The sequence below is a fragment of the Magnusiomyces paraingens genome (assembly GCF_902498895.1).
Source record: "Magnusiomyces paraingens strain CBS 517.90 genome assembly, contig: contig1, whole genome shotgun sequence".
NCBI classification, from domain to species: domain Eukaryota; kingdom Fungi; phylum Ascomycota; class Dipodascomycetes; order Dipodascales; family Dipodascaceae; genus Magnusiomyces; species Magnusiomyces paraingens.
This window is the reverse complement of record NW_022474067.1, coordinates 3,815,001-3,838,761: the sequence shown is the minus strand read 5'-3', so window position 1 is coordinate 3,838,761 and position 23,761 is coordinate 3,815,001. Positions and strand designations below refer to the sequence as shown.

The following is a 23,761-nucleotide window of genomic DNA, read 5'->3' as shown; positions in this document are numbered from 1 at the left end:
TTGAAGGGAGGCTTTTCCCCCCCTTATAAGGCAAGTCCAAAAGAATAATCAGTGCCCTAATCCAAGACAAAAAAACAAAAAACAAAAAATTAAAGGCTTCTTCTTCTTCTTAATTATTGCAACATTTCTTTTAAAGATTTATTTGAGTTATCGTGATACATTATTACTATAAATATCACAGTTACTTATGATCTCTGCCCGTTTTTGGCGACGGGCAGGTTAAGATTAAGTAAGCTTTAAAGATGAACTTACATACGCAATCAAAAAAAAAAAAGCAAAAAAGCAAAAAAGATAGTTGCATTTAAAAAGTGGAAAATTTCTACACTAATTAATTATTTTTCGTTTCTACTATTGCTCATACGGGCGGTGGGTTGTACACGCACTCATTAATACAGCAGGCTGTTGTTTTTATATATATATATATATTTTTTTTTAACAAAAAACAAATTGTACATGTAATTACTGATAGTGAGAAGTGTAGAAAATTCAGTATGTGACTACCATTCATCATCACCACTCATAATCACTTCTGTTATTTATTATTATTAATAGCAAATGAAAGTTGTAAGAAAATAAAAAAAATAGAATAACTTATACAAAATTTTTGTTATGCTGTTGCTAATAAGAATGAAGCAAGTATATGGAAATAATTCATTAAATCTGAAAAAAAAAACTATTCTTTTACAAAAATAAAATAAAATAAAAAAACAAAACGAATTGATATTTTTTTATCATATCAATAGAATATAAAAGAATAAATGAAGAATCATCAAAATAACAAGATCTTTCAAATCATGACATAAAATTATATAAGCTAAAGGACCGGAAGAACTTAAGGAATTCATGGCGAAATATTAATTAAAGAAAGAAAGAAAGAAAAAGAAAGAAAGAAAAAGAAAGAAAGAAATGATTTTTAAAGATCTATTCTTATAAGATTGATCAACATATAATATATAAAACAATATTATTCTCATTGGGGCTATTTGAAGAAGAAGAACCTATATAACGAGATAATTAGTAATTGATTAAATACAGAAAAGAAAAGAAAAGAAAAAGGAACAAGTGAATGTTTAGTAAAAAAAAATAAGTAAATGAAACTAATTAGTTATTGATTCAATTTAAAAAAAATAAAAATTAAAGGAAAAAAAAAGGTTTTACCTGGGAAATTTATTTGTAGTAAATATTTGATCATGAAAGTCATTTAATTTAATTTAATTTAATTTATTTTTTATTATTTTTTTTTTTTACTTGAATTGAATAAAAATCTTTGCCCAGGTATTCATTTCCAAATAAGAAATATCCTTGTTTTTAACTATGTTCTTTTGTAAAAAAAAAAAAAAATATTCATTCATACATGATCCATTTTCATGTACAGAAAATCAGATTGAAGTGAAAATTATTTTTTTCCCTTTGGAATAGAATAAAATAACAGATGAATTGGATAATTACTTGAATAAGTTATTCGATCATGTTTTGCCATTTTCAAAACATCCAATCATCCTGAATGATGGAGAAAAAAAAATAAAAAAAAATAAATAATAAAAATCCTATACTAGTAATATATATATTTTTTCTTATTTTATCCATACAATCTAATATTTTATTTTAATTTTATAAAATAAAAAAAAAATTTCTATAGATTTCTGTAAAAAAAACTTTTCCTATATGAAGGTTTTTTTTTTAATTTTTCAATTTGAATGAAATTATTCGCTTTTTTCACTTTTTTAGTTGTGATCACAAATAACGGCTTCCTGCGCCAAAATGATCTGACTAAGCGATTATTTTATTTTAATTTAAATTTTTTTTTTTTTTGTTAAGCTCTTCTCCGGAACTTTAATTTTTGTATATATAAAAAAAAAATCTAAGCTTGGGGGGGGGGGGGTGATTTTTTTATTTTATTTTTCACATCACGGATATGCCCACACACAACGGAGTATTGCGTAGTACTTGGTTAGTTACAATTCTAAGCACTTACATAATTTTTATGCAGCTAATTATAATTAGACAAATTAGTCTAATTTATCCACCCCTTTATTTAAATTTTTTTTTTTTTTTTTTTCCCCCACACATTAACCGCACTTAATACGCGCGCCGCAGTTAATTAAGGACTTCTCCATAAATCTTGTTAGAGAACAAAAAAAAAAAAAACCATCACCATCATGACATTTTTATGAATCAAAAAAAAAAAAAAAAATTTTTTTTTCAAAACCTCTGGCATTTGGCCGAAGGTCTTTAGAATTTTTTTTTTTAATTATTATTTATCATGATTAGATAGATGATTAATATTAAAAAAAAATAAATTGAAAACGGAAACTTGGAAAATGATTAAAACAAAAGAAGGAAGTAAAGAGAGAAAAAAAAAAGTCCAATAAGGAATCAAACCAACAATGACAAAACCCAATATTTTTGAAATAAAAACAAACTGTTCCTCTTTATATTATTTATCAACTTCTTGTGATTATAAGATTAGACAAGTTATTTAAGAACCCGTCGGCCAAAGATATAAATATTGGTTCTTTCTTTCTACAAAACTGATTGGGGAAGATTGTACAATATAAAAAAAATCCAGTTTCTATCTATTAGATATCAAACATGATAAGATTGATTGATTTTAATTGCTAAATTTGTGATGGCCATGGGCAATTGAAAATTAAAAAAGATAAAAAAAACAGAGATGTTATCTTGAGGATATTCTTTTATGATAAAGAGATGGATGAACTAAGAAGGTATGATGTATTTAGATAAAAAAAAAAGTCAATTGGTCAAGTAAAAGGTCATCATTAAATTAACTTCAAGAGTAAGATCAAAAACCTCAAAAATGAAAAAATACAATGTCTTTAAATGCAATTGAAAGAATATTTAAGTTGAGATCTTTGAAGCAAAAAAAAAAATAAAAAAAATATTAATTTTCATATGTTTCCAGTTGTTGTTAACTAGCTAGTTAAGTTTCTTTCTTTTTTTTTTTTTTTTTTTTTTTTCTTTTGTTCTTTCAGAACGAGTTTTTGAAAATAAATGTTTAGTTTTTATTGAAATGAAAATTACATGAATTATTATAAGAAGAAGGGTAGAGTAGATGCTAATATTATATATAATTCTATAACCCTTGAATAAAAACAAACATTATTATAAGATGCGAAAAAGGGGTCCAAAGTAATTTCCAATTAAAATTGAAAAAAAAAACAAAAATATGGAAGATTCAATTGATTAATGATGATGGATAATATATATTTGAAACTAAGGTAAGAATAGACCAGTAAATGTAGACAATAATGACTAACTAGAAATCAAGTAATTGCTTATAAAATTTTGTTAAATATTAGAGAAATTATATAACAACTTAAGACTGGAAAAAAAAAATTCTAGTTAGTAGAAATAAAAGATGAGATACTGGGGTATTTTTGTTTTATTTATATATATGGTTTTTTTGTTGTTTTTTTCATCCAGAATCTGCATTTTCTTTTGGTTAATTTTAATTACAATGAGATCACAATCCATTAGAAGACTGTTTAAAAGAAACAATCTCATTTTTTTAATTTTAATTTTAATTTTAATTTTAATTTTTAATTTTTAATTTTTAATTGTTTTTTTTTTTTTTTTTTTTTTTTTCACTAGCCCCCATAATTACAATGAGCTTCCAGAAAAAATTGGTCCCTTTTTTTTTGTGTAAAATGAGACATATTCTTGTACAACTGAAAATGTAAAATAGCAAAAAAAAAAAATTACATGTTGTACCTTTAATTATTTGTATGTATATATATATATATATTTATATGATTTTAAAATTTTTATCCAATAAAAAAAGTAGAAACTAAAATAACAAAATAAAACAAAAATATTAAAATTTGCGGTATTAGTGTATACGAAATAATTTACAACAATTGATAAAAAAAATTGAGGAAGAAGAATGTGTGTGATACAAAAGTTGGTTCAAAAAAAAAAAAAACGTGCTTGTGTGTATAGTCAGCCGTTTGCTTTACCAAGGTAAATTTTTTTATTAAGCTTTTTAGTGTTTGTAAACTTTTTTTTTTTTTTTTTCCTTGATACATTTTGGTTTTTTTTGGTGTGCATTATCATTATTATTATGAGCGATAAGACTTTTTTTTTTATTTTTAATTTTGACGTTATCTTGATAGCAGAAAGGTGTGTGTTTTGCTTAGAGAACAAAAAAAAAGGTTCTACATAGAAATCATAAGGTGTAGAACAATATCAAAAGTATAGATAAAACCAAAAAGACTCCTTTTCTTGAAAAAACCAAAAAGCTTAATTTATATATATATATATATAAATATACAAATTAAAAAACAAAGTTTGGAATTTATTTTTCAACATTTTCAAATTTTTAAAATTAAAGTTGAGAAGGAGAAAAGGAAGAAGATTAAGAAAATGAAGAAGAAAAGGGATTCAAATTCTCAACCAAAAAATACTTGTAAATTTTGTCTACTCATTGATTCAATGAGATTTATATTATATTTTTACTTGAGTAATTTTAATACCTACTAAATTAGGTTGAGGCGCATTTGCTATATATATATATATATTATTTAGATTTACACAATCAATTTTTTACCATTTTACACAGTATATAGTATGAAGTAGAATGTTCAAAACGAAGTTCTACTTTTTTTTTTTATTTATTTATTCCATCCACCATTTTTTTTTTTTTTTTTTGATTTTTTTTTTTGATAGGTTTAAAAACAATTTCTAATTAGAAATAATTGAAAAAAAAATAATGATAAATAGATGGTCACTACTGATCACTTGCCTTCCTGCCTGTTTTAGAAGTATATATATATAAACAAAGCAGCCAGTCTAAGTAATAAGATCAAAAGAAGTAAAACGAGAAGCAACAATGGCCTTTTTTTTTTTAATTTTTTTAATTTTTTATTTTTCTACTATTCAAAATGAATAAAGATGGCTCATATTCTTTATTTTTTTTTCCCCCTTCCCATATATTTTGCAGATCCGTATTCAAATACACACATTGCATATCAAGTTAATAATCAAAACAAAATAAGAGCAAAAAAAAAAAAAAAAAAATAAAGGAAGGACCCAAAAAAAAACAAAAAAATAAATATATAAAAAATCCATATCATTAATTCCAGAGCAAAGATGATTACCTGAAAAAAAATATATATATATATATAAAAACAGATGTGAAATTACTGAATTAATTATTTTATTTATTTTTTCATTTAAAAAAAATTAGGAATTCCCGGAGAACCCCCCTTCATCTTTAAGCGAGAAAAAGATCACACGGGACAGACCATAAGGTGCAGATTGAGAATGAGAGTAATAATAATAATAATAATAATAATAATGAGTTTAAAGCTCATGTTATCGGTTAGATGCATTGATGGTATATATATTTTATTAGGAGATGCTACTATTAATAACAGAAAAAAAAAACCAAGAAAAAAAAAAAAACGAGAAGCTCCTTTTGTCCCCGCCTTGTATGAAAAAAAAAAAAGAAGAATATGATGAAAATAATAATAATAATAATAAAAAATCAGATGTGAAATATATAATATACCAAAGTTATTTTAATTTAATTTTATACAGCATAAAAAAAAAAAAAAAGACTAGAAGATTAATGAAATCTTTCTTTGTTTAACTGGTTGGCTGGCAGGGTCAAGTCCGGGGGGGAAGTAAAAGAATAAAAAAAAAAAAAAAAAAAAACATTACATAAGTTCTACGTAATCCAAATAATAATATTTTTAATTTTTTTCTTTTAAACGAGTGGCAAGTGGCTGGTGGGTGACACAATTTCTCTCTCAAGTACGTAGATTGAGTACTGTCAGTAGTAGTACCTGGTACGCCTAAGAAATTTGATGATAGAATCAATCATTGGCTGGAAAGATTGCTTTGTTAATACAATTTGTATGGAGGAGGAGGAGGAGGAGGAGGAGGAGGAAGAAGAAGAAGAAGAGTTTTTTTTTCATAAAAATGATGAATCATTTTTTTTTTTTGTTTTTTTTTGAAATGAAAATTGATTTAAAAAAAAAATTCAATTCAATTTAAATTAAATTAAATTATTATTATTGTTTGTAATTAATGAGAGTGTAAAAAAAAAAAAAGTATAATAGAGAATAAAATAGGTTTTGTAGATCAAAGACCTAAATAATATTCCGGATGGGAGGGAACTGAAACGATGTAAAAAAAGTCCGGATTTATTTTTATTTTATTTTATATTATATTAAATTAAATTAAATTTGTATAATAAAAATACAAGATGAATAAAAAAAAAAAAAAAAAAAGGGAAATAATCTGGGTATTCATTTTGACGATGAGTGAAGAGGGGAATAAAGGCGAATGTATAGTTTAAAAGTTGGTTTGGTTGTTGACCTCGGATTATAGCGAAAATGATTTTGTAATAACATTTAGTACAAGTGTGTACATAATTATGATTATAATTATTATGATTATTATAATAATTATAATAATAATAATTAAGGCTTAAAATAAGAGTTGAAATAGTCTTGCAATTAAAGCTGTTCCAGTACCACTTGTACCTATGAGTTTCTCCATATACTTTATTTCCCCGCCATTTTTAAAAAGATGTTTAATTTTTTAAGAGAATTTTTTAAAAAAAAAAAAAAAACAAAACCAATTTCAACAATAACTTTTTAACTAATTATAATTTAATAAATAAAAAAAAAATCAACAAAAATCAATCATTCTCATCTATTTAACAATGAATCTTTTTTTTTTTCTTTCTTTTAGTCGGAGAGGCCCGATGAAAGTGTTTTATTCCCTAAAAAGGAACGCCGAGACTTTGAAAATATAAATTAAATAAATTTAAATAAATAAAAATATTTGAAAATAATAACAAAAAAAAAAAAAAAAAAATAACCAAAAGGGGCCAGGTGGGTGACGAAGAAAGGCCGTTTGATAGCACTCAGCGATAAGCCTTAAAAATTTTAAAAAAAAATGACTTTAAGTTTTTTTTTTTTTTTTCATAGTAAAAAAATAATAATCACCACCATCAAAATCAATCAATCAGCCTTTTGGTCTATATAAATTTTTTTTTTATCATTTGTCTTGGCATTTTTATTAATCACTAAATTTTTTTTTTTTTTTTTTTGATATTCATTATTATTATTATTATTATTACTCTTCTCTGATAACAACTTAAAAAAAAAATAAATAATTAATAATTAATAAAAATAATAATAAAAAGAAATCACCAAGTTTTTTTTTTTTTTTAAAAAGTTATAAATATCCCCAGAATTCCCTTGCTCTGTTCAGTTTTTTTTTTTCTTTCTTTCTTTCTTTTCTTTCTATTCTCATCAAAAATCATCCTTTCTTTCTATCTTACTTTCTATCTATTCAACAACAATTATCTCACACTAAATACCCAAAAATGTCTGATATTGTTCAAACAGAATCAATCCAACCACAACCTGCAAAGTTCAACCCAAAGGGTTACGCTAAACGTGTATTCAAAAAATTCACCACAAAAGAAGGTATCATCGGTAGCTATAGCTATGCTGCTCTCTTCACCCCAGAAATCCCCTTCATGAAAAAGAAGGATGTCTACCAACCTTTCTTCCCCCTTCACGGTGATATGCCCCTCTTACTCGGTGCTATCCTTGGTCTTCAACACTCCCTAGCAATGCTTGCTGGTGTCATCACCCCTCCTCTCATCATTTCATCCACAGCAAAGTTCGATACCGAAATGACCCAGTATCTCGTCTCCTCCTCTCTCATTGTCTCTGGCCTTCTCTCCCTCGTCCAAATGACCCGCATCAAAGTCCCATACACAAAGTACTACATTGGCACAGGTTTGATCTCAGTCGTAGGTACCTCTTTCGCTACCATCACCATTATCACAGGTGCTATCCCCCAAATGTACAAAAACGGTAAGTGCCCCACAGATGCAGACGGTAACTCACTCGCTTGCCCTGACGGCTACGGTGCAATCCTCGGTACCTCCGCAATCTGCTCCCTCCTCGAAATCGCAATGTCCTTTATCCCTGCCAAAGTCCTTCAGCGTGTCTTCCCACCACTTGTTACCGGCCCCGTCGTCTTGCTCATCGGTGCCCACCTTATCGAAACTGGTCTTAAGAACTGGGGTGGCGGCTCAAACTGCTTTGGAAAGTCTGAAACTACTGGATACTACTCTGTCTGCCCTAACGTTGGAGCTCCCAAAGCTGCCATCTGGGGCTCTGCTCAATACATTGGTCTTGGTTTCTCCGTCTTTGTAACCATTGTCTTTTGCGAACGTTTCGGTGCCCCCATTATGAAATCATGTGCTGTTATTATCGGTCTTCTTGTCGGATGTATCATTGCTGCTGCCTGCGGTTACTTCTCCCACTCTGGTATTGACGCTGCTCCTGCTGTTTCCTTCATTTGGGTCCATACTTTCAAGTTAACCATATATGGTCCAGTTGTACTACCAATGCTGGCTGTCTACGTTGTCTGCGCTATGGAAGCCATTGGTGATATCACTGCCACTTGTGATGTCTCCCGTCTTCCTGTCGAAGGTGAAGAATATGACTCTCGTATCCAAGGTGGTCTTCTTGCTGATGGTCTCAACGGTTGCATTGCCTCTCTTATGACTATCACTCCTGTCACTACTTTTGCCCAAAACAACGGTGTCATCTCAATCACAAAGTGCGCAAACAAAAAGGTCGGCTACTGGAACTGTTTCTTCCTCATCGTCATGGGTATCTTCTCCAAGTTTGCTGCCGCTCTTGTCTCCATTCCTTACCCTGTCCTTGGTGGTATGACTACTTTCCTTTTCACATCTGTCGCAGTCTCTGGTATCTCCATTATTGCCACTCTTAACCCTATCACTCGTCGTGACAGATTCATTCTTACCTGTTCTCTTCTTTACGGTTTCGGCTCTACTCTTATCCCCACCTGGTTCTCTTACTTCTTCACTTACGAGGGTGATAACAATGGTCTTAAGGGTTTCCTCGATGCCATTGTCCTTGTCATGGAAACTGGTTTCGCTATTGCCGGTTTCCTTGGTCTCATCATGAACCTTATTATCCCTGGCGAAAAGGGTGAAGGTGAAGTTGTCGAGTCTGAGATGGATGTTGTTTCTTCTAACGAGGGTTACTCCAAGGGTATGGAAGTTGAAGAACACCAGCAAAGCTACAAATAAAAAAAAAGTGTCTTGAGATTTTTGATTACCAAAGAAAAAAAAAAAGTAATGATTTAAAGATGAGTTTAGTTTATGGCCAACTATAACCGTCTTTCTTTTTTTTTTTTGGTTGACACTTGTATTAATGACTTTAAAGGAAAAAAAAAGGCCCTGTTTTTTTGTTATTTTTTTATATATAATTTGTTTTGTTTTTGTATTTACGAAATGCTATTTTAAAAATCTTTGAAAATCCTAAAATTTTCCCAATTTAGAAAATTAACCTAAATCTTTATTAAAATCTAACATGATAAGAAAAAAAAAATTCCTCCGCCGGATCCCATTTGCCTTAAACAAAAAAAAATACAAAAGAAATTATGCCAATGCTTAAACTTGGTCTTGTCATTGCTATCGTATATATAGATAGGCACATGAATTTCCCGACGTTTCTACAGAATTAACCTTGGTTCAGTATGATGATAAATCAGAGATACCTTTTTTTTTTCATATTTCATATAACAGTTAAGAAAAAAATCAGGGTCCTATTGTTTTTTTTTATTCTCCTAAATGCTAAGACTTTGCAGTGATTATCATTCTATTGTAAAAAAAAAAAAAAGAAGCCTAATGGCCAATACAAAGGTTTCTTTAAAAAATAAAGTTTAATTTTGGAATCATATAAAAAAAAACATACAATCAATAACAATAAATAACAATGAACTTTTTTAGTTTGACTAATAAACTAATAGATTGGGCTTTTTGTCTAAAATTGTTTTTGACTAAAATTTTTTTTATATATAATCTAACACTTTTGTCCTTCAAAATTGACAAGAAATTTGGAAACCAATATCGATATACTACCACTCTCACATTCATCACATCTTCCTATCAAATTATTCTTCAATTTCTTTACTGTCTAGCTCTTATTGCGTAGTGCTATGGATACGCCTTATACCATCATAAACTTTATCTCTATTTTCTACTGTTATCACTTCCCCTAGCTATTTTTTTTTTTTTTTTTTTTTTTTCTATTTTCCATTTTTCACTTTCTAATTAGAAAATAGCTTATCCATTTGTCAATAACTTTTTTCTTGAAATACTACTCAAAGTTTTAGATTTGCCACGTCAGGTTTCATAAACTTTACCTTCTACACCCCCTTTCATCTGTTTCCCATTGTGCTTGATATTACATTGCTTGCTAAAGTACAAAAATATACATATGAAGTTTGGAAAAAAAAAATAAATAAACATGACTAGGTTTAGTCTGGTTCAGGTAGGTAAACTTGTGTTCTGGATAAGTATAAAAAAAAAGTTTCGTTGTACTAATATTACTATCAAACTATTTAAAAATATGTGTATGCTGTGTAATCTGAACACAAAACTATAGACTGGTATTTTTTTTTCTCTTCTTAAGACAAGGTTCAGTTTTTTACAACTCAAAATATAAAATTCCAACTAGGTTGCTTTTTGTTTATTATTTATTTCTTTATAGATGTTAAAAGCTTTTTCAAGAAATATCCATAATTTTTTTTGTTTTTTTACCATTCACATAATTTCTCACTTTGTCAATTTTTCACATATCCATTGATTAAGTATACCAAAAAAGAATATCCGAAATGTTCAGTAATATGTTTTTTTAATAATATTATTATTATTATCTCAAGGATATCCAAAAATACAAGATACTTATGATAAGATAAATAGAAGACCTTTTTCATTGTATATTGATTTGAGCTATTAACATAATTTAAAGTGATTCTCTTATAATCAGGAAAAAAAAATTAGGGTAATATTGTCAATTAGATGATTATAACTAGAGGCTTTTTGGTATTAAAGTGGTTTCTGTGTATATGAATCAAGATATCAGTTGGTAAATATACCAATATACCAATATACCAATATACCAATATACTAATAGTCAGACATCCAAGTATCCAAGTATCCTAGGATCTAGGTGTCTATACACCTAAGAAGTCATATATTATACCAGTCACACCAGTCCTATTAATCAACCACAAAAAAAAAAAAAACAGATATATTTGAATTGAATTAAATTAAATTAAATTTGGATATTTTTAAAGTCAAAGGAACAATTGGTATCTAGGAAATGGATATATTGACTTGTTTGTTTACTTAAATTAAACTCTAAAACGTTTTTGTATCTGATTTTAAGCAGTCAACGACCAAAATTAACATAAGAATCTTTAAACGGGGAAAATATCTATTGATATTATTAAAATAGGTATTAACTTGGTTAATTAGATTCTAAAAAGTTGTATTTAAAAATAATTCTCATAAGAAACAAAAAAAAAAAAATTATCATCACCAGATCAATATGAAAAGTAATACCAATAGTAGCCAACATCATGATATGTTTTATAATAATTTTTTTTTATTTATAAAAGTCTTAAAATTCAAGGACTTGTAGCTAGGATTTCCAAAATGGTAAACCCATGTCATGAAGCCAAAGACCAGGGTATGTTTGAACATTAGTAAAAAAAAATAGTCAATAAAGAATACCATTTATGATAAGTCAACATTCTACTATGCACAATTATAGAATGATAAAGGTTTATTTTAAAATTAATATGGTTCCGAAAAAAAAAAAAAAAATTGTATGGTATAGATGTGATGAACAGTTTAAAAAAATTTTTTTTATTTGGTAGCGTGGTATGAGATATGGATATCAAAATTATATACAAGCTTAGTAATAATAATGTAATGAATTGCTCATAAGCTAGTTATTCAAATGAATGATTGATTATAATAAGTAAAACTATCCAAAAGAAAAAAAAAGAGTTTAAATAGTTATTAAGAACATCTATTTTAGTAGTAGATTCTATTTTATTTCTCATTAAGTTTTTTTTTTGTTTTTTTTTTAAAAAAAAACTATCTTTAATCAGTATTGTTAATTACTCGTGACAATTTTCATGGATACCACAAACCCAGATTAACTTTAAAAAACTTCAAATTGTTGTTTTTCGGTACCACTAATTGTGGTTGGAAAAAGTTAAGGTTGATTGTACCGGTAGTTTTATGTTTTCTGAGAGAAAAAAAAAAAAAAGTAAGTAATCTTGAAAGAATGTTCCGGATATTTTAATTAATGTTTATATCAAAGTTTTTTTTTAATGATTCTATTAGTTCTGACAAACAAGAAAAAAAAATGACTTGGGTACCATTTACTTTTTGTTCAAAAAAAGTATTTATTTATAAATAGTAATTTGGAGTATGACACTGGTTAAGTTCAAAGTTGGATTATTTTAAAAGAAAATCAGCTTCAGCATAATAATAATCTGTCATCAGGTATTTAAAAAAAAAGTCTTTAAAATTAAAAAAAAAAAATACAATTCAAGTTATTTATGCTTTATGAAACGTAGAATTAATCAATTTTAAAGATAAAATTCCAACAAAAAATCATTATTGTTTAGTAAAAAAAAAAAAAAACAAGAGGCAACGAAAACAACAAATAGCTAGATGTTGTCAATGAACAAGAAAATAATAATGACAACACGATTTGGTAAAAAATTGTTTGATATTAATTACTATGTTTACCAATAGAGCCTTTTTTTTTGAATTTATAAAAATAACATTATGGAAAAGTATGTCTGGAATGTATCTTATTTAATTTGTTAGTTAGTTTGGCTTTGAGTAATTAGTAATTAGTAATTACCACGAATTTCGTATATCATGTTAATGAATGCTTCCAAGTTCCAAACAAAGTTGCAGGTTGCTGATGCTGATTCTGATTCTGATTCTGATTCTGATTCTGATTCTGATTCTGATTTGTAACATATGCCAAATTATCACTTTGTATACAAAGGAATCAAAAAAAAAAAAAAAAAAAAAATTTGAAAATGGGTTATTATGTTAAGTAAGGATTGTTGAAAAGACCATGATAAAATCGAGCTAAAATACTGCAAGTATTTGTTTAATGTCCAGGCTTTTATGAAGGTGATAGAAAACAAGGCATGAGTAAAGCTTAAAAGGGAGAAAAAAAGCGTGGGTTCAAGTATTTGATTGCTAAGAAAGATTGACATCCGATGAGGCTATTATTTATTTATTTATTTTTTTTTTTGAATTCAAATCAAGATGCAAAATTGGTGCAATAAGTAAATAGTCATGTATGATATATATATATATATTGTAATTGGTATGATTAATTAGTTGAGTTGAAGAGTTGGCTCAATTTATTTAATGCAATTAAAACAAAAAGGGATAAGCTAAAATGTCAAATTTATTTTAGGGATATCGATAGGGGTAAGAGTGATAGATGGTAGTAGATGGCAAAATCTCACGGTCACAACAACAACAACAACAACAACAACAACAACAACAACAACAAAAAGATGTAACGATATTTAGATATTTCTTGAGATCTGGTTTACAATGAATTAAAACAAAAATACATTTTGAAAATAGAAATTACTACATATCTAATAAGAAGATATATAATATTATTTTTTTTGTTTCAAAAGCATATAAACGATTATGGGGACTTTATTATAATCAGTTTAGGGGGTAATAAAGGAGTGTGGAAATAGGAATAAGATATAAACAGCAGCATCAATTGAACCGAAGCATTTCTATTTCAAAGCTAGTATATAAGCAATAAGGTCATTATGGTTTATAAATTACACAGTGATTAATGCATTTTCCAAAAAAAAAAAAAAAAAAAATAATAATAATAATAAGACGTGTCAGATTCAAATATTTAACTATATGAATGGTATGCTTAGAGGTAGTTTAAAAATGGATTGGTTTTTTTTTTTTTTTTTTTCTAGTTAAGATAGATAGCAGTAGTATTAAATCCCTTCAAAGCTAGGTATTTACGAAAATAAACGAATTCAAAGAAAAAAAAAAAACACCACTTTGCAACAACAGTTTGGAATAAACATATTTCATTGGCCAGTGAAGATATACGTACCACTACAATTTTTTTTTTTTTGTTTTTTTCTTTTATACTTAGTGTGATTGTTTTGAACTGCCTTTGATGGAGATAATATGCAGTAGTCTTGAAATAGGATTTTAAAATAAAAACAAAAAGAAACCAAAAAAAAAAAAAAATATATATATATATATATATTTAAAAAAAAAAAAAAAAAAAATTGGCCCTAACCCTGTGATTAGGAATCAATGATTAAATATTAATCAAACAGGGTAACTGGGCTGACACGTTGCAAAATCTTGGTTAAGGTACCAAGAACAAGTATATATATTTATATATATATATATTTATACACATGAAAAGAAAGCCATAGCTACAACCAAAGTTGCATGGGCTAAACCATCTCATATGTTACCCAGTTTAAAGATTAAGTTTTGAAGAATAAAAGATTCCTTGATAGTAAAGTCTTTAGAAGAACTTAAAGAGTTAGCCAAAAAAAAAAAAAAAATTTTTTTTTATTAATATTATCAATTTGGAACATGACGATATATATTTTGAAATATAATAATTGATAATTGATAATTAATAATAATGATACCAGTTATTTATTATTTATTATTTGTTTTCTCGTTTTTTTTTTTTTTTTTTTTTTTTTAAAACGCCATTTATTTTTCTTCTAATTCCTGACTTAGAATTATGACACCTTTTTTTTTTTTTTTTTTTTTTTAATTGGAATGAAGGATGCGCAGCCGATGGTATCCTTTCAAAATTGATAACTTATTGGCTAAGAAGATATAATCGATTTACTTTGGATTTGACAGTTTATTTTATTTTTTTATTTTTTTATTTTTTTTTTTCGACAACCATTTTATTTATTTTTTTTTTATTAGATTATTAGATAGATGTTGCACATGCTAATAATATATAAAAATGGAAAAAGTTACATTTTGGGTTTCTTTCTTAGACTGATAAAAGTGTCAAATGCAAGCAGTATTTCTTTTTCTTTTATGAAAAAAAAAATATCTCTTGAGTTCCGAAATCAAAAAAACTATTAAACTAAATAAAATAAAATAAAATAAAATAAAAAGATATAAATCGAGTATTAGTGTTAGCCGAGGAAAAGTTAACCATAAAAATCGTTATTATACTTATTATCGTTATTATCGTGATATTTGTTACTAAGTAAATTTTTTTTTTTTTTCAACACATTTCTTTTTTTTTTTTCCCCCCCTTCGATATATAAGTTTAGTTAGTTGGATTACATTAAAGTTGCCATTATTAGAGTTTAGCGAAGTATCAGCGGTTTATCCAAATATTTAATTAAATCCTCGGAGTTAGACTAGTGTCATTATTATTTATTATTATTTTTTTTTTTTTTAAATTTGACAGCCATGTAGTTATTTGCATTTAGTTTAAAGCCTCCTCGAGTTTAGGAATTTTACTTTAGTACATGAATAGAATGAAGATAAAAAAAAATAAAAATAATAATAAAAAAATAAATAAATAAATAAATAAAATAAATAAATAAATAATAATAAAATAATAAAATAATAAAATAATAAAAAAAAGAAAAAGAAAAATTGATTTCTTTCTTTATTTTCTTTATTTTTTATTTTTTTGAAACCAACCGTCAAACTATCAACAGGGATTAGTTAATTAATCTGAAGAAATATTTGACTTGATTAGACTGCATTGCATATAAATGATCATTATCAGCCACTTGAGCTGTCAATTAAAAGAATTATTTTGACAGCTGTTTTTTTTTATTTTTTTTATTTTTATTTTTTTCCATCTTTACGGATACGACACCATTCTGAAATTGAATTCTTTAATTTAGTTTCTTTTTATTTGTTTCTTTTGACTTTTTTGGATATACTTAATATAATAATAATAATGAGAAGAATATATTATTATATATTAATAAAGACATAAATAAATGTAGAAATAGATTGTATAAAAAAAAATAGAATATTAAGTTTAAATTTATTTTTATTTTTATTTTTATTTATATCATTAGGTTAATGTTTTAAAGTTGATAAGAAAAGAGAGTTTATAAAGATCTTTTGAAAGGTTGACAGAAAACGTTTGCTTGATTGAAATAATACATTAGAAGAGTTTGGTATATAATTAGTGTTGATGTCAAAAGTCCAGATTGTGATATTTTGTAGAATAAAAAGAAGAATAAAAAGAAGAATAAAAAGAAGAAGAAGAAGAATAAAAAGAAGAATAAAAAGAATAAAAAGAATAAAAAGAAAAAGAAGAAAATCCCCAAACGTTACGTTACGTTAAGTTTTTTTTTTTTTTATTTCCACCCGGCTAACTTATTTTTATTTTTATTTTTATTTTTATTTTTGCCAACCCTTATTAATCTTGGCATTTATTTTTAATTTTTAATTTTTTTTTTTTCTGGTAACAAAAATGGGAAATAAAAGAGATATTTTTTTTTTTTTTTTGATTTTTATTAAATATATAAATCAATTATTTAACCCCAATAAAAATTGTGGAATCATAAATTTTTTTATTTTATAAAAGTTTGACTAAATTTAAGGGGGGGAGAGAGAAGTTAAGGAGACTTTTATTTATTTATTTTATTTTATTTTATTTAAATAAAATAAAATAAATATAAGGAATTAAAAAAAAAAAAAAAAAAAAGGATTTGATTTTTTTTTAAATAAAATAAAAAAAGTAAATAACGATAAAGATAAACTTTTGAAATAGATGTAGAAGATACTTTTATCAAATTAACAAAATAATTAATTAACTAATTAGTTAATTATTTGCTCTTCTTGTACAAGTTTTTTTTATTTTTTTTAACGTTATTTTATATATATATATATATTTACCATAAATATGGTAATTTCGCTTAAAACCTCCATCAAACAAAAAATGACAGATTTTGACATTTTATTTCTTTTTTTCTTTTTTTTATTTGTTTTTTTTAGAGGAAAGATTAAGAGTTAAGACAAGTTTGTTTTTTTTTTATTTTTTTTATTTTTTTTAGTTTTTTTTTGTTTTTTTTGTTTTTTTTGTTTTTTTGTAAACGTTTACTACTAAGACAAAAAGAAAAAGAAAAAGAATTGCGAATTGCGAATTGCGAATAGAATAATTTCACATAAAGACTAGATTTCAATTCTTTCTTACCACCACCCCCTCTCTCTTTAGTTACTAATTTCAAACAAAATAGTGCGTTTTTCTCAGTATAATTAACATAGAAGATGCTATATATATATATATATATATATATTTAAACAGTGCTAGTACAAAACAAGTAAATAAAGATGGAGCTAACTTTATAGATATTGAACTTATATATATATATATATATATCAATTACCGTGGCAAGTATTTTTTTTTTTTAATATCATGTGAAACATTAATATATATATTGCTGCTTCAAGGCTGCATCCAAAAGTTTTTAGGGGTACATCTCTTCAATGATAAATTTTGGCTGCTGCATTAAAGAGCTTCTAGAATAAGTCTTTGTATTTTGGATGTTTTCCAAAATTATTATAAAAAAAAAAAAAAATTCTTTTGTAGATATATATCTATATATCCACTATTAGAAATTACTTGATTCTATTATTATTATTATTATTATTATTAATATTATTATTATTATTATTATTATTATTATTATTATTATTATTATTATTATTATTATTATTATTATTATTATTATTATTATTATTATGTGTGTGTTATTATTATTATTATTATTATTATTATTATTATTATTGTGTGTGTTATTGTTATTATTGTTATTATTATTATTATTATTATTATGTTATTATTATTATTATTATTATTATTATTATTATTATTATTATTATTATTATTATTATTATTATTATTATTATTATTATTATTATTATTATTATTATTATTATTATTATTATTATTATTATTATTATTATTATTATTATTATTATTATTATTATTATTATTATTATTATTATTATTATTATTATTATTATTATTATTATTATTATTATTATTATTATAAATATTTACATAAAAAAATAAAAGGTCATTTTGGAAATATACAATCAACGAAAGAAAAAAAAAAAAAAAAGGTCTTTTGTTATTTTATTTTATTTTATTATTTTAATTATGGATAAATGGGGTTATGCATTTGTTACACTTCGGCGCTTAGAATAAACTTATTTTCATCATATTTAGATACTACACAAACGCATAGAAATGGATTCTGGTTGGCTCTTGATTGATATTTATATATATATATATATATTTAATTTTTTGGTAGTTTACAATAGCAAGTTTTATTTTATTTTTGAAAATGATAAGAAAATTAAAATTATAATTAAAATTAAAAATTACTGGCTTTTTACCTGCAAAAGAAAAATGTTTTTGAAAAAAGACGCAGGTTTACAATCTTTTCCCAAAAAAAAAAATAAAAAAAAATAGATAAATAAATAAAATAAAATACAAAAAGAGTTATTCAAATTCTATAAAAAAAAAATTAGTTAATTAGTTAGTTAATTAGTTAGTTGGCTGGTTGGTTGGTTGGTTGGTTGGTTTGTAGTGGTGGTTATGTTAATGTAGATACCCTTTTAAAAGATTCTTCTACTAATGTCAACTTTTAAGAAAAAAAAAAAAATTCAAATGGGCCCTTACTATCATCATCACACTATTATAAATTTTATTTTTATTTTTTTTTTTTTTTTAAATGTGTGTGTGGGGGTTGTCTTTTTTTTTTTTTTTTTTTTTGACATTACAATCAAAAGAGTTTATATAATATATAATAATATATATAAAACAAAAATTAATAATAAATATTTAAATCAAAATTTAGTGTTAATTTAATTTAACATAAAAGTTATTTTTTTATATAATTAAAGTTGTATTCAAGTCTCTCTTCTATATAATCTACATCTCATGTATATATATATATATATAAATACTCTTCTTTTTCTTCTTCCTTATCCTCCTCCTCCATAAAAAAAAAAATTTGCTTTTTTTAAAGTTGTTGTTTGTTGCCCATGAAAGAATTTGAAATAAAAAAAATTGTTTGTCAAGTGCAGAAAGTTTTGCCCCCCCCCCCCCCCCCCTCCTTTTTTATTTTTTTATTCATCACAAACATTTAAAAATCACCCCCGCTTTATATATAAATATATTTATATATTTATATATTTATATACCTTGTTTTCTGCCCATCCTCTTGTCCCCTCCCCGCAAACGCTTGTAGAAAGCAACTTCTAAGTAGTACCAATATGGTGTAATCTTTGATACCATAGTTAAGTATATTTTAATTATCAAAGTAATCAAAAGTTATACTAGGTACTTGAAGAATACCTGCAGATAATCCAAAGTATATCAGCTCACGGTTATAACCGTAAGAATAATTATTCTTTTTTTCAAAAAAAAAAAAAAAAAATTGGTAATATAAGGAAAGAACAAGAGAGATAATAAAATAAAAACAAAAAAAAAAAACAAAAAAAGACTTGAAATCCAAAAGAATTTTTTAAAAAAATAATAAAATAAATCTCTCTAAAAAATTCATATCAACAACTCTTTGTTTAGTTTATGAAATAAGTAGTTTGTTAAAAAAAAAAAAAAAAAAATAACAGTAACCGTTGTTATTCTTGTGGCTACTTTGATCTAAAATAATTATAATTAAAATAATTACATATTTTAATTATAATTATAATTATTATTTCTTCTTATTCTTCTTCTTCTTTTTTTTTTTTTTTGTTGTCCTCCCCTTCTATTCAAGTTTTATTTCCATTCAAATATATATATATATATAAATTAATAATTTATAACAAACTTAGATCGCATGGACTTTTGTGTATGTGTAGTAATAATAATAATTATTATTAATATATATAACTTTGTTTTTTTTTTTTATTTTTTTTTATTTTTTTATTTTCATACTAATGTTTCTTCGACTCATCCCCCAAAATGTTAGTAATGGGGTGCACCGCGTCGTTCAAGATTATATCAAAAAAAAAAAAAAAAAAAAGGTTCCAAAGTGGAAATTTGGGTTGCATGTTTGCATATCACGCATTGATCTGAAAAATGATGGGGGCTTTTCCTATTTTTGATTCAAATAAAATATAATAATAAAAATAAAAATAAAAAAAAAAAAAAAAAAAAAAAGAAAAAGAAAAAGAAAAAGAAAAATTAATCAATTTCTTCCTTTCTATATGTGTGACCCCTTTTGGAATACTCCTTCAACATGTTTTTTTATTTTTATTTTTATTTTTTTTTGTTTGCTTTTGACAAGTATATAATCCAAAGAGATTTCTCTCTTTTGTCAAATCTTATAACCTTTTTTTTTTTTCTTACTTCTTTTTTTTTTTTACTTTATTATATCATTCATAACATCAAAATCATTAATATTAAATTCTTATTTTTCAAGATATATATATATTTATATAAATATAATATAAAAAAAAATGACAACCCATACCAACTGTCAAATGATCTATCAACAACTTGATAACTTTACAATCAATAATAATAATAATAATAATAATAATAGTAATAATAATAACTTTAATAACTTTAATAACATTAATAGCATACCTTCTCCGCATTATCAACAACAAATATTTCTCCAAGAAAAACCTAATAACCAGTTCTTTGAACATCCATATATGCAAGAACATGGCCAATATCATATTCAACCTGTAAGCCCACCCTTAGATCCATCATCTAAAGATGGCTGCTGCTTCTTAACCCAGGGTTTTACCACACACTTCCCTATAAACATCGACACCCAAACCCAAACCCAGACTCAAGATCAAGATCAAATCCAAAGCCAAAGCCAAGGCCAAACTCAAATGTTCCCGTCGCAAAACACTATTCAAATAGTAACTAGCGGCTCTGGTGATCCTAAAAACATGGTCTACTTGGTCCAAAATATTGTTTCTCCACCAGCCTTTCTTCCCCACCAACACCAACACCAACACCAACACCAACAAAATATCCCATTAGAATGCTCATCTTCACCACAACCCTATTCATACACTCCAGGTGCTACCATGGGCTCACCTATGACTCCATATCAATCAAACCTATCTCTTCCTAAACCTATGTTTGATAGCTTTATTGTTGGTGATGATCACTTTGATTCTTCCTTATTACCACCAACAGCTGTACCTTATCACCAACAATATCCTACTGATCTTGATTCATTGTCATCTTGTTCTTGTTCTTCATCCCCTATAAACGAACAACTACCTCAAATTGATTCGTTAGTATCTCCACAGTTACAACATTCACAATCTAAAAAGAGACGTCATCATAGCCACCATCATAGCCGCAGTCATCGTTCATCATCATCATCATCTTCTTCTTCATCATCTTCTACATCATCTTCTACATCATCTTCTACATCATCCTCTAAATCATCCTCTAAATCATCCTCTTCTTATTCGCACAACGATATCTACCAACAAATCATGCCCCAAATGAATATCCAACTTTTGACATCTCCTGTTGTCACTGGTCTTTTAGATGCCTCTATAATATCTTCTAATGAAACCTCTTCTGCAAGACTTTTAGATTTTAATGGGCGGCCAGTGAAAAATTGGAAAGGTCGTTTTTACAAGTGCAGTCATTGTGATATTAAGTTTCAGCATTCTGAGCTTGATAAATATGCGAGACATATTCAAGAAATGGAAGCAATTTATGGTGTTGAAAAAATCAACCGCACTTATAAATGTCTTGAACCCACGTGTGAATGGAGCAAAATTGGTTTTACAAGAAAACTAGAGTTTAAAAAACATTATGCTAGAATGCATAGTATCCCCCAGGTTGAATGCCCCCTGTGGCGAACTGATAACCGAGAAGCCTATCCTGGTGCTACCAGGTGTACTACTAGGTGGCATACCGACACGGGCAGTTTGAAGCGACACTTGGAAAAGGGTCATAACATTGCTCGAGTATTAAAGAAAATGAGCTAAGACTTTGGAACATTAGGGGGGGTAGAGAAGAAAGAAAAAAAAAAAATTTTTTTTATTTTTTTCTAACCTAAAATTGAAAATCAATTTAGCATCGAGAAAGTCAAGAAGACAATTATTTCTTTTTTTTTTTTTTTTTATTTTTTTAAATAAAAACAAAAATTATTCAGTTTACTCATTAAATAGGGTACATGTTGTTGTTGTTGTTGTTTTTTTTTTTTTTTTTTTGCTTTTGTCGCATTTGAATAAAAAAAAAAGAAAAATACAATTAAATATATCCATATACTTTTGCATTTAAATATAAATAAAACAATCATCCAATTTTTTTTTTTTTTTTTGATGATGATTATTATTAAATCTATAATCTAAGTTTCTTTTCATGAAAAAAAAAATCCCCCCTCCGTGATTTCCACCGTCTGTTTTGTTAATTAATTTCTCCATATAATTTAATATATAAAAGTCAATATCTCCGTTATGCCCTTCCTCTTCCCTCCCCCCCCTCCCTCCTCTGCTTTCAAATAACTACAATAGACGGGTATTTAAAAAAAAAAAAAAAAAAAAGCCACCACCACATGTTAAAACTTATGTAATAATGTAATTTAATAGAATATGATATACATAGTATATACATGGTATATACATAGTATATACATGGTATACTATTATTCGGTAAATATTTACTTTACTCGGTAAATCCTTATGGTGGGTAAGGACTTGAGAGACTCCATTAAACTTTTTAGCTTGAAATTATCAAATATATATATATATATATCAAAGACAAAGATGGGAAACTTTAAAAATAAAAAAAAATTAAACAAAGTAAAAAAAACAAAAAAAACAAAAAAAAAATGATTTTAATTTTTTTTTTAATTTTTTTTTTTGAGATATATAATTCCGGTTGATATTATTATTATTATTATTATTATTATCATTTATCACATCATATTTTTATTTTTAAATAAAATCCAAAAAAAAAAAAAAAAAAAAAAGAAGAAGATGTTAGAATGATCTTTTCTTTGTTTTTGGGTTTCAAAGTCTGAATTCAGCAGTATTAAAATAAAAAAAAAAAAAAAAAAAAGGTCGAAATGTTAACTACTATCAAATAATAATAATGGCGGTAAAATGTAGATGGATGGATGGATGGATGGATGAAGAGACAAACAAACAAACAAACAAAAATAAATAAAAATCATTAAAAATGCTTACCAAATATATATATATATATATAAACTTAACTTGAAAAAGTAGCAATGTTTTAAATAAATAAATAAATAAATATTTTGTTATATAAAGAGAAAAAGGCAAAGATTCCATGGAGGGAAGGAGATTTTTTTTTTTTTTTATTTATGAGGAGATTTTTTTTTTTTCAAATAAATAAATAAATAAAATAATAGTCGTTCACCCTAACCCTAATTTATAGGTTGTAAAAAAATAAAATAAAATAAAATAAATAAAAATATCGTGAAATGTAGGATACGAAGAATCTAACGGAAATTTTAGGGATATTTAAGGATATATTAGCAGTACATTCATTCATATCTTTTTTTATATCATTTATATTTCCATATATATATATATATATATATATTGTATTTATATTTCCGTGTAATTATTAAAAAGAAAAAGAAAAAGAAAAAGAAAAATTACTTTTTTATTTTGGTCTACAGGTTTTATATTTTTTTAATTTCCAAAGGACCTAAAAAAAAAAAAAAGCCTCCTTTTGTCTCAATTTTTTTTTTTTTTTTGTAAACAAAAAGTCAACTTAGTTCAAGATATATATATATATATAAATATATATATGCCGGGGAAATAATAATAAAATAAAAAATAAAAAATAAAATAAAAAAATAAAATAAAGAAACATCA

General features: G+C 25.5%; 2 protein-coding genes across 2 annotated transcripts; both read left to right on the top strand.

Moving 5' to 3' along the window:
- Positions 1-7,360: 7,360 nt before the first annotated feature.
- SAPINGB_P001135 (uncharacterized protein) lies at positions 7,361-9,109 on the top strand (the record flags this gene model as incomplete). Its single annotated transcript, XM_031995858.1, has 1 exon — positions 7,361-9,109. The coding sequence occupies one exon, from the start codon at positions 7,361-7,363 to the stop codon at positions 9,107-9,109; it is 1,749 nt and encodes a 582-aa protein (XP_031851749.1).
- Positions 9,110-20,587: 11,478 nt separating this feature from the next.
- Positions 20,588-21,898, top strand: SAPINGB_P001134 (uncharacterized protein; the record flags this gene model as incomplete). Its single annotated transcript, XM_031995857.1, has 1 exon — positions 20,588-21,898. One exon carries the CDS (start codon positions 20,588-20,590, stop codon positions 21,896-21,898), a length of 1,311 nt encoding a protein of 436 aa, XP_031851748.1.
- Between the last annotated feature and the right edge of the window lie 1,863 nt (positions 21,899-23,761).